General features: G+C 42.7%; 1 protein-coding gene across 1 annotated transcript; it reads left to right on the top strand.

The window, feature by feature from the left end:
- Positions 1-6,970: 6,970 nt before the first annotated feature.
- On the top strand, positions 6,971-7,906 carry LOC127030877 (olfactory receptor 8S1-like). Its single transcript, XM_050917580.1, has one exon. The coding sequence runs from the start codon at positions 6,971-6,973 to the stop codon at positions 7,904-7,906; it is 936 nt and encodes a 311-aa protein (XP_050773537.1).
- Positions 7,907-12,046: the final 4,140 nt, after the last annotated feature.

Raw genomic sequence — 12,046 nt, 5'->3', positions numbered from 1 at the left:
CATGTTTCATAAAATAATCTGAGCCTGGAGTACGAGGCAAATGTTTTATTCCATTGGGATTTTTGGTGTGATGGACATGGAGTTGTGCTGTAATCATTTATCTTTTCAGTAGGTTTTGTTTTGTTGTGGGCTATTTTGGTCCTTCTGTGGTAAAGGAACAATTTGTTGAGAGAAGGCTCGGTGTGGTGGGGGCATGGATCAGTGTTCACATCTCGTTCCCCATCCGTACCTGGCCTGGGATGGGGAAGTTAGTGCCCAACCAGTGAACCAAACTTATTGATGAATGTTAGTTAGATGCCACCTGATGCACATTGCACATACACTAAGAAGAAGAATAGTTTTTGGGAAATTACAGCCAGTCCACAAAGTGCTGTGGTTGGGACTTATTTTCAGAGGGGGATAATTGCAAGATTCTACATGAAGAGTGGGACAGGCACAAGGACAAAACCTGAAAGGTGCACTCAGAGAGACCAGAGAAGGGGGTAGAAGTGCAGCTAACTCTATACTATAACAGTTGGGATTTGGACATTCACATCAATGGGATCTGGATTTGGCCAATGGCCTCTTACCTGCACAAGGTTCCAGTGTGTCTGGACCCTAGAGGTTGGTTATTATTATTGTTATTATAAGAAGGCCATATTTGTGCATGGGAGTAAATTCTAAATATATGAGAGAGAAAAGCACTGCTTTTTGACTGGTTATATTTTAACAGGCTCTGTTTCTCTTTCCTGGTTGGATACACTGATAAATTATAAACAAGTTTCTTATAAATGAAGGGGCAGCTTCTCATCTGATCTAGATTATCATAGCTTCTGGTCCAAATACAGTGATTATTAATTTAAAACTCAACACCTTTGAATATTGGGAACTAAGGCACTGATCTGGACAATCACTTCAGCAAGTCCTTAAATTTAATAAAGGGAGCTGTCCCCTGAAAGGCTCTAAACATGCTAAAGAGTTTGTTTGTTTGTTTGTTTGTTGGATTAGGGTGTATGAATGAGATTTTCATCTGGGCCAGTAGTAATTAGGCATCCAACTGCTATCCATATTCAGAGGAATTCAGCAACTCCTCTTGAGCCCCTTTGAAAATCCCAGACCAGCTGCTTCAAGTTCACTGTTTCCATGAACATGAATATCTTCTTTGCTGGAGTATTCAGAGAATCTAAACACATCCATTCAGCTGATAGAAATGTAATTAAAAAATAAAATGACTATTCACAGAAATTTGTTTTTCCTGTATTCTTTCAGTTCTTCAGTGGACAGCAGGTAGGAGGTCACTCAGGCTTCTGGGAGACTTAAATAAAGATGCAGATCACCAGTTTTGTATATTGCAAATTTATGCTGTATATTTCATTAAACACCAATGTCCAGTCACCAATTAGGGCAAAATCCTGCCTACACAACAGTAACACTTCCAAAAATTAGGCCTTGTTAAAACCACCAAGGTACTGAGTGTCTTATCTCATCTAGTAATCTATACCTCAATACAACCATAATCTGCAGATACAACTGAGCAAACAACTCACTGTTCATTGACAGTGGAATGGTCTTCTCATGTGACAGCCAAAGTCTGCTGACTTGCAAGTTGTGTCCAGTGGCTTACCTGTTCTCCCAAGCTGTCCTCAAAGAGGTGGATTGAGGATATGAAATGACTAAGTTGATGGGGAAAAAAAAGATATGGAACTTCTCATTGGAGGGCGAATGTTTTGGTCAAGCAATGGTCCATGTTCTGATGATAAATGAAAAGGGGAGAGGCCTACAGTAGGGTTGTGCTCTTGTACACGAGAGCTGGATTTGACACTCCAAGGACTACAGCACCTATACTACAACACTTTGGTAGAGGGGGAGAGCTGTTCAGCTGTTTTCTCTGCCACCATTCAACAATTAGGATTTGGGGACCTGGATGTGTCCCTTACTTTACACACCATGCTGATGAGTGGAATAGAGAGCGAGATGAACATTGACAAGGGCCTTCATGGAGAGCATGTAGTGCCACTGCCCATGTCATAGCTTCTCATTAGATCACTAAGGCTAAGATTTTTCATAGACTTCAAAGCCATTTTGATCCTCTAGTTGGACTTCCTGCAGGACACAGGCCACAGAACCTCTCCAAATATTGCTAGAACAGATCTTTATAGCAAATAGCTTGATTTATAAATCATCAGTGATGGAGAATCCTCCAGGACTTCTGGTAAATTGTTCTAATGGTTAATTACTCTCACCACTAAAGATGACCACATTATTTCCAATCTGTATTTGTGTAGCTTCAACTTCCAGCCATTGGATCATGTTATACCTTTCTCTGCTTGATAGAAGAGTCCATAATTGAATATTTCTTCTCTATATATAGACTGTAATTAGCTTTAACCTTCTCTTTGTTAAGCTAAATACATTAAGCTCTTTGAGTATATCAGTGTAAGGCAGGTTTTATAATCCTTTATTCAGTCTTGTGGGTCTTCTCTGAACCGTCTCCAATTAAACAACTACCTTCTTCAATTGTGGGTGCCAGGAAAGGACATGGTATTCCAGCAGCATGTCCAGCTTCCTAGGTAATTTCAAAGCTGTCAGGCAACTCAGGTTCCTTGTTCCCATTTATTGAATTGAGAACCAAATGTCCATAATCCCCTAAATGGTTTTGAAAATTTCAGCCAAAAACATTAGAGAAAGGTCCCCCCAGAAAACCTCCAAAACTATTGCTGAGCCCTCCCAGACATTAAGGATTTTCTAAACTGCAATCATGGTCAGCTAGGAGTTCCAAGGATGGCCCAGTCTGTTTAAAATGGGACAAATCCAGAGCCCAGTACCAACACCTCATAAGCTTTACAAAATGTCTGGCTGTTCCCAGCTCAGCTCCGATACTGCCTATTTCACCACTAGATCACACAGTACGATCTGATTGCAGGTTGATAGAGGACAATAGATTACTCCATTTACTGGATTTTTGTGTTTCAGTAGTAGCTGGGCCCCTTTGAAAACAAGGCCCCTTTGAAAATGCCAGATGAGCACTTTCTCCAGCCTCTGATTTTACAAATGTCCCCTCTCTTTAACATTGGACAAACAAGACCAACAAATAAAAACATCACAGAACTTTGGGGTGCTCATGATCCAGGCTTGCATCCACCTCTGCAGTCATTCCCCTTCTAGGTCTCTAGCAGTAGTGTTAACACAAGCAGCAAAGCTCAGTTAGTACCTTCTGATGACTTTATGATGACCTCTGTGCAATGGCCTGGGGATCTTTGCGCAGTTCCCATAGAACGTGCGTCCCCATCACCAAACAGCAATGTTACTGGCAATACTTTGTTTCCTTGCAGTCTGTCCAGGGACATGGAGAAGGAAATCCTCTGTCACTATGGTAAGTGGCCCTCTTGGGAAGCATGAAGGCACATGTCCAGGGAATGGTACATGGGGGAAGATTGTACAGCCACTGCTTGGGCTTCTGTGTGTTTCACTGAAAAATATCAGATTTCAGACTCTTGGGGCAATCATCTGGCCACTCAGAATTCAGATTAGCATGAAGCAAACCAAAAAGGGACTGTAAGGTAGTTCGGCCAGGCCCTCAGCCTGGGATGAAGATCTGAGATAGCCACATGCAACCAGATCCTGTCAGGTAACTTCTGTTTACAGGGCAAGAGTGTCAGATGGGGCTTCCCCTTTTAAACTCAGTGGGAATGCTTCCTTCTCCCCTCCTCAACCGTTTTACCCACACTAAGCACCAAATCCTCATCTATGTGATAGGGATCTCCATGGAGGCTTACAGGAGGCACTGAATCATTTCCACCTCACCCAGTTTAGAGTTGTGGCTCCAGGCACCCGACACAGGTGAGCCAGGGGTGCTGTGTCAGCCCCAATGCCGTTCTGTTTCCTCGTGGCTTGAGGTCAGTGGAGCTATACTGTGCACATGTTAACTGCTGGTCAATGTGTGTGATGCGCCCCCCTTTACCTAAACTATGCGAGGCAAATGTCTGAGGCAGCTGTCGGAGCGCAAGCTGTCACAGTGTATGCTCATTAGCTCTGGAAGCCCCTAGTCCAATCCCTGGTGTGTCAGCCAAAATGGCATTTATCACCCAAGGGGGATTTAAACTGCTGTTGTCTTCAGGTGCTCGGTTGAGATTCCTCTTCTCAGAAGAAGCATGTAAGGTCCTCAGCAGTCCACATTACCTGTCCCCCCAATGTGTCCAGTCCACAGAGGATGAAAAGTTGTATATGTTTTGGCTAGAAACTAGTGGCTTGTTAGCTCAAGAAGCCAGGAATGACTCAGACTCTGTGGAAGTCTCAGGTTCCATCTCTGATGGTGGAAAAAAATGAGGGCTGAATGACCAGAGTGCAGGGTGCAGGCAGGTGAATCTGCACACTAATCACAGATGTTAATTAGCTCCCCTTGAGAAAGCCAACACGGATAATCAGACAGTTGGGCCAGCTTGCTGGGATAAGGAGCCCATTATCCCATCAGTCCAAGTCTGTTAAAACGTCAGAAGGACAGTCTCAAAGAAGACGAGAGTAAGGAACCAGGGCCTGCTCAGCTCAGTTACACTGAACTCTCAAGGGAGAAAGACCTTGATTCCCCTCAAGTCCTGGGAAGAGGGCCAAAAAGTGCCATAGATGCTGTAAATATATTGTTGCAAGGGATGGTTGTGGAAATGGTGGCGGGAACTTTAAAATAACAGTGAAGGCACAGCCCGTGGAGTCCATACAGTTTCTGCAGGGAAGAGGGGAAAGAAGCCATTCATTGTTACAGGCTGACACACACAGACATACCAACAATACTGTTTTGAATGGAGAGATGCTGTGGTGACATGATCGACTGGTGTCCCTATACAACACAGGTAGGAGACAGTACAAATCTATGAGTTTTGTCAGCAGATAATATAACAGCATTCAACAGCATGGCATCCATCTCCGCTGAACATCCATGGAGAAGAGTAGCTATAATCTTAAATAGAAAACCTAGAGTGTCAAGGATGTGCTGTCACACCAAAATCACAGAGATCCCACCCCAAACACTGCAATAAAATATACACGGTGTAACCAAGAGCTGGTTAAAGCTACCTAGGAAATGGAGGGCAGACGGGGAAGAATAACTTGGGAGGAGACTGCAGTGGTGAAAACAAAGTCAATGGAACTACACTAGTTTTTCTCCCTCTGAGGATCTGAGTCTTGAGATCTATGTATAAATAAGTTAAAATCATGTCTGTCCTAGGATTTTACTTAAGGCTGCAAAATGTAGGAGTTAAAACATTTTGATTAGTTATTGAGCGAAAATAAGTGTGGCACACGAGAAACTTCAGGGACCAATTCCAAAGGGAACCTGAGGATTACCTTAGCCATTAACCTTAGCCATTATTCTGGTATAATTTGTACGTCTTTCACTGAGAGGAAGGGAGCCTCTTAATCTCTTAGCCAGGGTATATAAGGGCTTTGTAAATGAAGTCTACCATCAGTGATGTCCCTTCAGTGATTCGCTGGTTCTGGGTTATGCTCGTTTCATATCCTTTAACAATCGATTTGCAAGACAGAGAATGCATTTATTTATATGAGTCCAAAAGCTGCAGGTCAGAGTGAAAACTTCTCATTAGTATCAATCCTCATATGGAGTCCAGGTGAGTCTGAGACTTTTTAATAGGCTGAATGCTTTTTCTGTTTCAAAGACATTTTGCTAATGAGCTACTGGTGTCTGGGACAGGTGTGTGGATTCTGTACCTGATTGTCATTGGCCTGTGCTTTTTAGTCACAGGCATCTGGTTTAGAACAGTATATATATTTCTTACATGGTAGCCTGCAGTTGGGCTTCTCCTAGGTGATAAAGAAGGAAAACATAGGAATTGTTTCTTTTTAATATTATGTATAATTTTGTTTCCTGGTCAGTTTAGTATTATCTACCTGAATGCATGAATTCCTATGGAAGAAGGCTGTAATAGAGAGGACGGGGTGCCAAGGGAGGGTACAACAATGGCAAAGAAAGAAAATGTCTCCTCAAACTCAACTGCCAGGTTTATACCTATTTAGAGGGACCCACTCAGCCTGTACCCTCGGGAGAGGGCTGTTTGACCAAGGATGAGAAGAGAGAGGTCAAAAGGCACTGAAGTTCTAGAAAGTGTCCTTTTTGGTGGGGGGCAGAAACGTGGGAATGCTCAACATGCTGGAGGCTGACAGATGAACAAACAGATTGACTGCGAGTCTGGAACTGCAGCGAGCAAGCCTGGTGCCCAGAAAGAACAGGAGACAGCCAGGCTGGGTTATGTCTAGCTAGTAGCCAAGGGGAATGCCAAGCACAGGGAAGACAATATGAAAAGAGGTCTCTGTTATTTTCAGATCTGCTTCTCTAGGCACTATTGACAAATGGGGCAAAATTCCGCAAACCAAGGTACCATTATTGATATTGATGGAGTTACTCCTGATTTACATCATTGCACACAATACCTCAGCATAGCTATTAGAGGTGAACACCAGCAGTCATTTGGGGGGGGGTGGAGTAAAGGGTTGACTTTGACTATCTACATGATGATCTACCTGTGCCTTGTCTCTTTAAAAGGCAATAGCTATGTCAAGTTATCTATCTCAATGAAAAACATGCTCCTTTGTTCAGCAAAGACAAAATGTGTGTGAAAGGTAGGTATCTAAAACATGTGGGTGCTGTAGCTCCGAGAAGTGAGTGCAGGGCAAGGGTTCTTCCCAATTCATGGAATCTCTGGGATCAGGGATTGTGACCATTACTTGGGAAGTGTCCAAAGTGAAAGCTGCATCTTAGGAAGTGATGCATAATATAGAAAGGTCTGAGAACTACCCAGCTGAACTGTGTCGCTATAAATGATTACCATCTGTGTTAAAATGCCTGATTCCCTTTGATAGAATGCATACAGGTTGTCACATTTTCTGGTTTCTTATAGCTCAGATCACCTCTTTCAGGATATCAATTAATTTAATTTAATTTTTTCTCCATTCTCTCAGCTCATCGCTTCATGTGTAACAGTCAATGGAAAGTCAAAACAATGTGACTGAGTTTATTCTTTTGGGACTTTCCAATGACCCATGGCTCAAGCTTTTCCTCTTCCTGGTATTTTTAGTTATTTACTTATTTACCCTGGTGGGGAATATGGTGATCATGCTGGCAATAAGGACTGATCCTCAGCTTAATTCACCCATGTATTTCTTCCTCTTCTGCCTATCCTTCCTTGATGTCTTCTACTCCTCTGTCACCATCCCCAAGATGCTGGACAACTTACTATCAAAGAGGAAAACCATTTCTGTCTATGGCTGCTTTGCACAGATTTTCCTTATTATATTGTCAGGGTGTACTGAAGGTTTCATGCTTTCAGTGATGGCTTATGACCGACACGCTGCCATATGTAACCCACTGCACTATGTGAACATTATGAACAAGCGAGTCTGCCATCAGCTGGTGGCTAGTGCATGGACAGTGAGTTTTTTCTTTGCACTTGTCAACACTCTTTTTCTATTAAAAGTAAATTTTTGCGGACCCAATGAAGTCAGTCATTTCATCTGTGAGCTCCCTTCACTGCTAGCTCTGTCCTGCACCACGACTTTCACTAATGAAACGGTACTTCTTACATCCGTTGTGATGTTTGGATTGAGCTCCTTCATCCCCATTTTGGTGTCTTATATTCACATCATCTCCACCATCCTGAGGATACGCTCCGCAGAAGGCAGGAGTAAAGCCTTCTCCACCTGCAGTTCCCACCTCACCGTGGTGTGTTTATTGTACCTGACAGTTCTCTTACAATATATGAAACCCAACGCAGCACCCTCTGTGATTCTAAATAAACTCTTCTCCATCCACTACAGCATCTTAACTCCTATGTTAAACCCCATTATTTATAGCCTTAAAAATAAAGAAGTGAAAATGGCTCTGTGGAAAATATACTCAAATCATGTTAGTGATGTTCATTAGCTAGCTAATAAAGATGCACAGAAGAACTGAGTGTTTCAATAGCCTGAGCTCATGCAATGGACTGAGAATGTGTATTTATGTAGTTTCATTGATAAGTACTTTATTTTTCTCTTTAATGATATCTGTGATATCTGTGCAATTTCCTGCAATACCTTTGGGAGATTGTATTGTAGTAAGTTGATGCATCATTGTGGGCCAGGCACTGTCTGTAATTCCATGTGGGAGGGTGACATCAGCCCTGCAGGAACTAAGAATGAGGTGGGGTTGTGATTAGGGCAAATTCACTCATGGTGTAACACCTCCAGAGAGGTAACCCCACCTGGAAAGGCTCATGTATACTGGATCAAATTGGATTCTCCACCAACTAACAGACCAAGAAAGGACTTTTGGACAAATAGCCTAAGTTTTAATCGATTCAGGGCTTTTCTGGGGGGTCCTAAATCCTTCCTAATGTGGAGTGGAAGGACTTTGGCCTACTGAGGCCCCTTAAGATTGAAGGGTGACCACTGGTAAACTAACATACATATCGGGAATTTAATTTATGTATGTGTTTTCTCTGTAAGAATAAATGTACGTGCTTAGAAAGGGATGTGCTGCCTTACAACTGCAGTCAATTATTTTCTTCGTAAGCCTTTGGAGAGAAAGCAAAATACAAAGGCAGGCCAGCTTGCTAGGGATATCACAGTGTAGGCAGGGAACAATGCAATCTGGAAAACCCCTTGTCAAGTAGGATTGGGACCTCTGCTGCTGCCCAAGAGAGCTGGAAGCCTAGAGTGGGTGCCCGCAAGGGGCCATGGAAGGGGAACACAAGTGCATTTGTCCTGAACTGTATCAAAAACCTTAGAGTTGGAAAGGACTTGGTAGTACCAAGCCTGCATATTAAGGCATGAGCTAGTATCTCTAAAGAGAAATGTGGTGGTAGGAAAGTCTGTCAGACTTTCATCTTCACTCTCCTCAGTTTTTACACATGCACTTTATGGTGAATGGGTGAGAAAGGAGCTGAATACAAACTGACCCTGTCCCCTCTCTTGATATACCCCCAGATGTCCCCTGAGATCCCTTCTGCGGAACAGAATTTGCAAAAACCTGCTACGTTCCACCCAAACTTATGAAACTGATGTGGCCCTATGTGCACAAATGCATTTGGACTAACATGATATTTTAAGTGAAATGCTGGCTCAAAGGGAGTTTGCTTTGCAGGCAAAAGGAGGCAAAAGATGGAAATCTGACTCAACCTGCTCTAGCCACTAGACAGTCCTTACCCACTCTTTCCTCATAATGTAGAGTGAATTTGTATCTGATGTTGTAAAGCAGGAAGGATGGTTGGGGCATTACAGAGCTAGCTAGATGCCTGGGAGACTTACAGACCATTCACGGCTTTGCCATATGACTCCTATGTGATGTTCAGCAATTCACATGGGGGCAGATTTTCAAAGGTATTTAGGTGACAGAAGTTGCAGATAGCCACCTGGTTTTCTAAAGCTTAATTTGAAAGCAATGAAATTTAAGCATCTAGGGCCTACTGGAATTTTTTGAAGTACATGGCACCTAAATACCTTTAAAGATCTGGTCACCAGGCACTTTTGAAAACCTTGCCAGTCACCTACCTGCACCAATAGGCCAAACACCTCTATACATTTTTACAAATCTGGCCCTTCGTCTCTTTCCATGCATCAGGTTATAACAGTAACTACCTATCTCACAAAAGCATGATGAGGACAAAGACACTGAAGACTGGGAAGTGCTCAGATAATACCATAAGGAAGGTTATGTAAGTATAGACTATAGACAGATAAGTGTGCATAGGATATTATGAGTATGTCAACACTGCATAGTTACCCCAGGTTCAGATTCAGGGTTAAGCCCAAGGCTCATTACCATCCACACACAAATCAGTTTGGCTTCAGTCAGCAAGCCCTCAGGACTCAATCCTGCAGCGTCTGGAATGGGGGTGAATCTGCACCTGAGTATCACTGCAATATGGGCCCAACCCCTATCACTTTGCAGCATTGATGCAGCTCAAGCCACAAACCCAAATCAGAAGGTCTGCATAAAGTAGTATGGAAGCATTATTCTGGTTGTGAGACCCAGGTAAACCCAGGTTTACAATGCAGTATGGATGCTTAAGTATGGGCCCGGAAACATTAAATCTACAAGCCCAGATCCCAGAGACCTGGGTTTACAATGCAGTGTAGACATGCCCTAGGAGTCCAGATTTCCATTATTGTGTCAGAGAGAAAATATTTCCTAGGGACAAGAGTTGGGAACTGGGAGCTAATATCCTTCTGGACCAATTTTTTAAATTACACCAGAAGCAGAAAACCTGTTAAACAAGCAGTGGGACCTCCAAAACCACAGTGCTAAAGTAGCATTCTAGGAGGATAAGGCCACTGCGGAGAAACCAAATGAATTCTTTGTATCGATCTTCACGGATGAGGATGTCAGGGAGATTCCCCAACCTGAGCCATTCTTTTTAGGTGACAAATCTGAGGAACTGTCCCAGATGGAGGTGTCCTTATAGGAGGTTTTGGAACAAATTGATAAACTGAACAGTAATAAGTCACTAGGACCAGATGATACTCACCAAAGAGTTCAGAAGGTACTCAGATATGAAATTGCAGAACTACTAACTGTGTTATGTAACGTATCATTTAAATCAGCTTCTGTACCAAATGATTGGAGTATAGGTAATGTGATGCCATTTTTTAAAAAAAGAGGTATGAGTTATTCTCAGCTCCATGACTGTCTCACTACATCATCTCATTACTGGAGTAGGGAAAGTAGATCATAGAATATTAGGGTTAGAAAGGACCTCAGAAGATCATGCAATCCAACTCTCTGCTCAAAGCAGGACCAATCCCCAGATTTTTACCCCAGTTCTCCAAATGGCCCCTTAAGAAATGTACTCACAAGCCTGGGTTTAACAGGCCAATGCTCAAACCACTGAGCTATCCCTCTGCCCAGCTAAGGAAGTGTTGTTTACTACTTCTCATAACACAAGAACTAATGGTCACCAAATGAAATTAATAGGCAGCATGTGTAAATATTTCTTCATACAACACACTGTCAACCTGTGGAACACCTTTCCAGAGGATATCATGAAGGCCACAACCATAACAGGGGTCAACAAAGAACTTGATTAATTCATGTAGGATAATTTCATCAATGGCTATTAGCCAGGATGGACAGGAACGGTGTCCCTAACCTCTGTTTGCCAGAAGCTGGGAATGAACAACAGGGATGGATCACTTGATGATTACCTCCACTGTTCATTCCCACTGAGGCACCTGGCACTGGCCACTGGATATTGGGCTAGACAGGATACTGGGTTAGAAGGACATTTGAGGTGCTCTAGTAGGGCCATTCTTATGTTCTTATTTTCTTATGAAATATTTCTTCACACAACCCACAGTCAACCTGGGAAATTCTTTGCCAGAGAATGTTGTGAAGGCCAAGACTATAATAGGGTTAAAAAAAATAGATAAATTCATGGAGAATAAGTCCATTCATGGTTATTAGCTAGTATGGGAGGGATGGTGTCCCTAGCCTCTGTTTGCCAGAAGCTGGGAATGGGCGACGGGATGGATCGCTCAATGATTACATGTTCTGTTCATTTCCTTTGAAGCAGATGGCATTGGCCAGTGTCAGAAGACAGGATGCTGGGCTAGGTGGACTTCTGGTCTGACCCAGCATGGCTGTTTTTATGGATTAAAATTGCTATTTATTTATGATTTCTATTGCAGGAATAACTAGAGACACCGAACAAGAGTGGGGGTCCCATTTTGGTAGGTACTTTTTAAGCACATAAGCCATATTTCCAAAGGTGTTTAGATGCTCAAAGAAGCAGATAACTGCTTGGTGGTCTTTTCTAACATGTCTATGTGGCTTGATTTTAATGGGAGGTAGACATCTAGGCACTTTTTATAAAAACACTAAGTACCTATCTATATCTTTAGGCACCTAAATATCTTGTAAAATCTGGGACTGGATGTGTTTCTAAGCATGATTATAGTTCAGCTGGATGTTATAGCCTGTGTTATGCAGGAGGTCAGACTAAATGATCAAGATTGTCTACTCTGGCCCAGAGAATTGATATGACTTGCAGCAGGTCAAACAGAAAGTCAGTGTCAGAGTTAAAAA

This window comes from Gopherus flavomarginatus, chromosome 11, assembly GCF_025201925.1.
Source record: "Gopherus flavomarginatus isolate rGopFla2 chromosome 11, rGopFla2.mat.asm, whole genome shotgun sequence".
In the NCBI taxonomy this organism is placed as follows: domain Eukaryota; kingdom Metazoa; phylum Chordata; order Testudines; family Testudinidae; genus Gopherus; species Gopherus flavomarginatus.
Note: the sequence above shows the minus strand (reverse complement) of the source record. Positions and strands in the feature narration are given on the sequence as shown.

Bases quoted from the DNA above. Each gene is read 5' to 3' on its own strand.
- LOC127030877 (XM_050917580.1), top strand. From the start codon at position 6,971: ATGGAAAGTCAAAACAATGTGACTGAGTTTATTCTTTTGGGACTTTCC.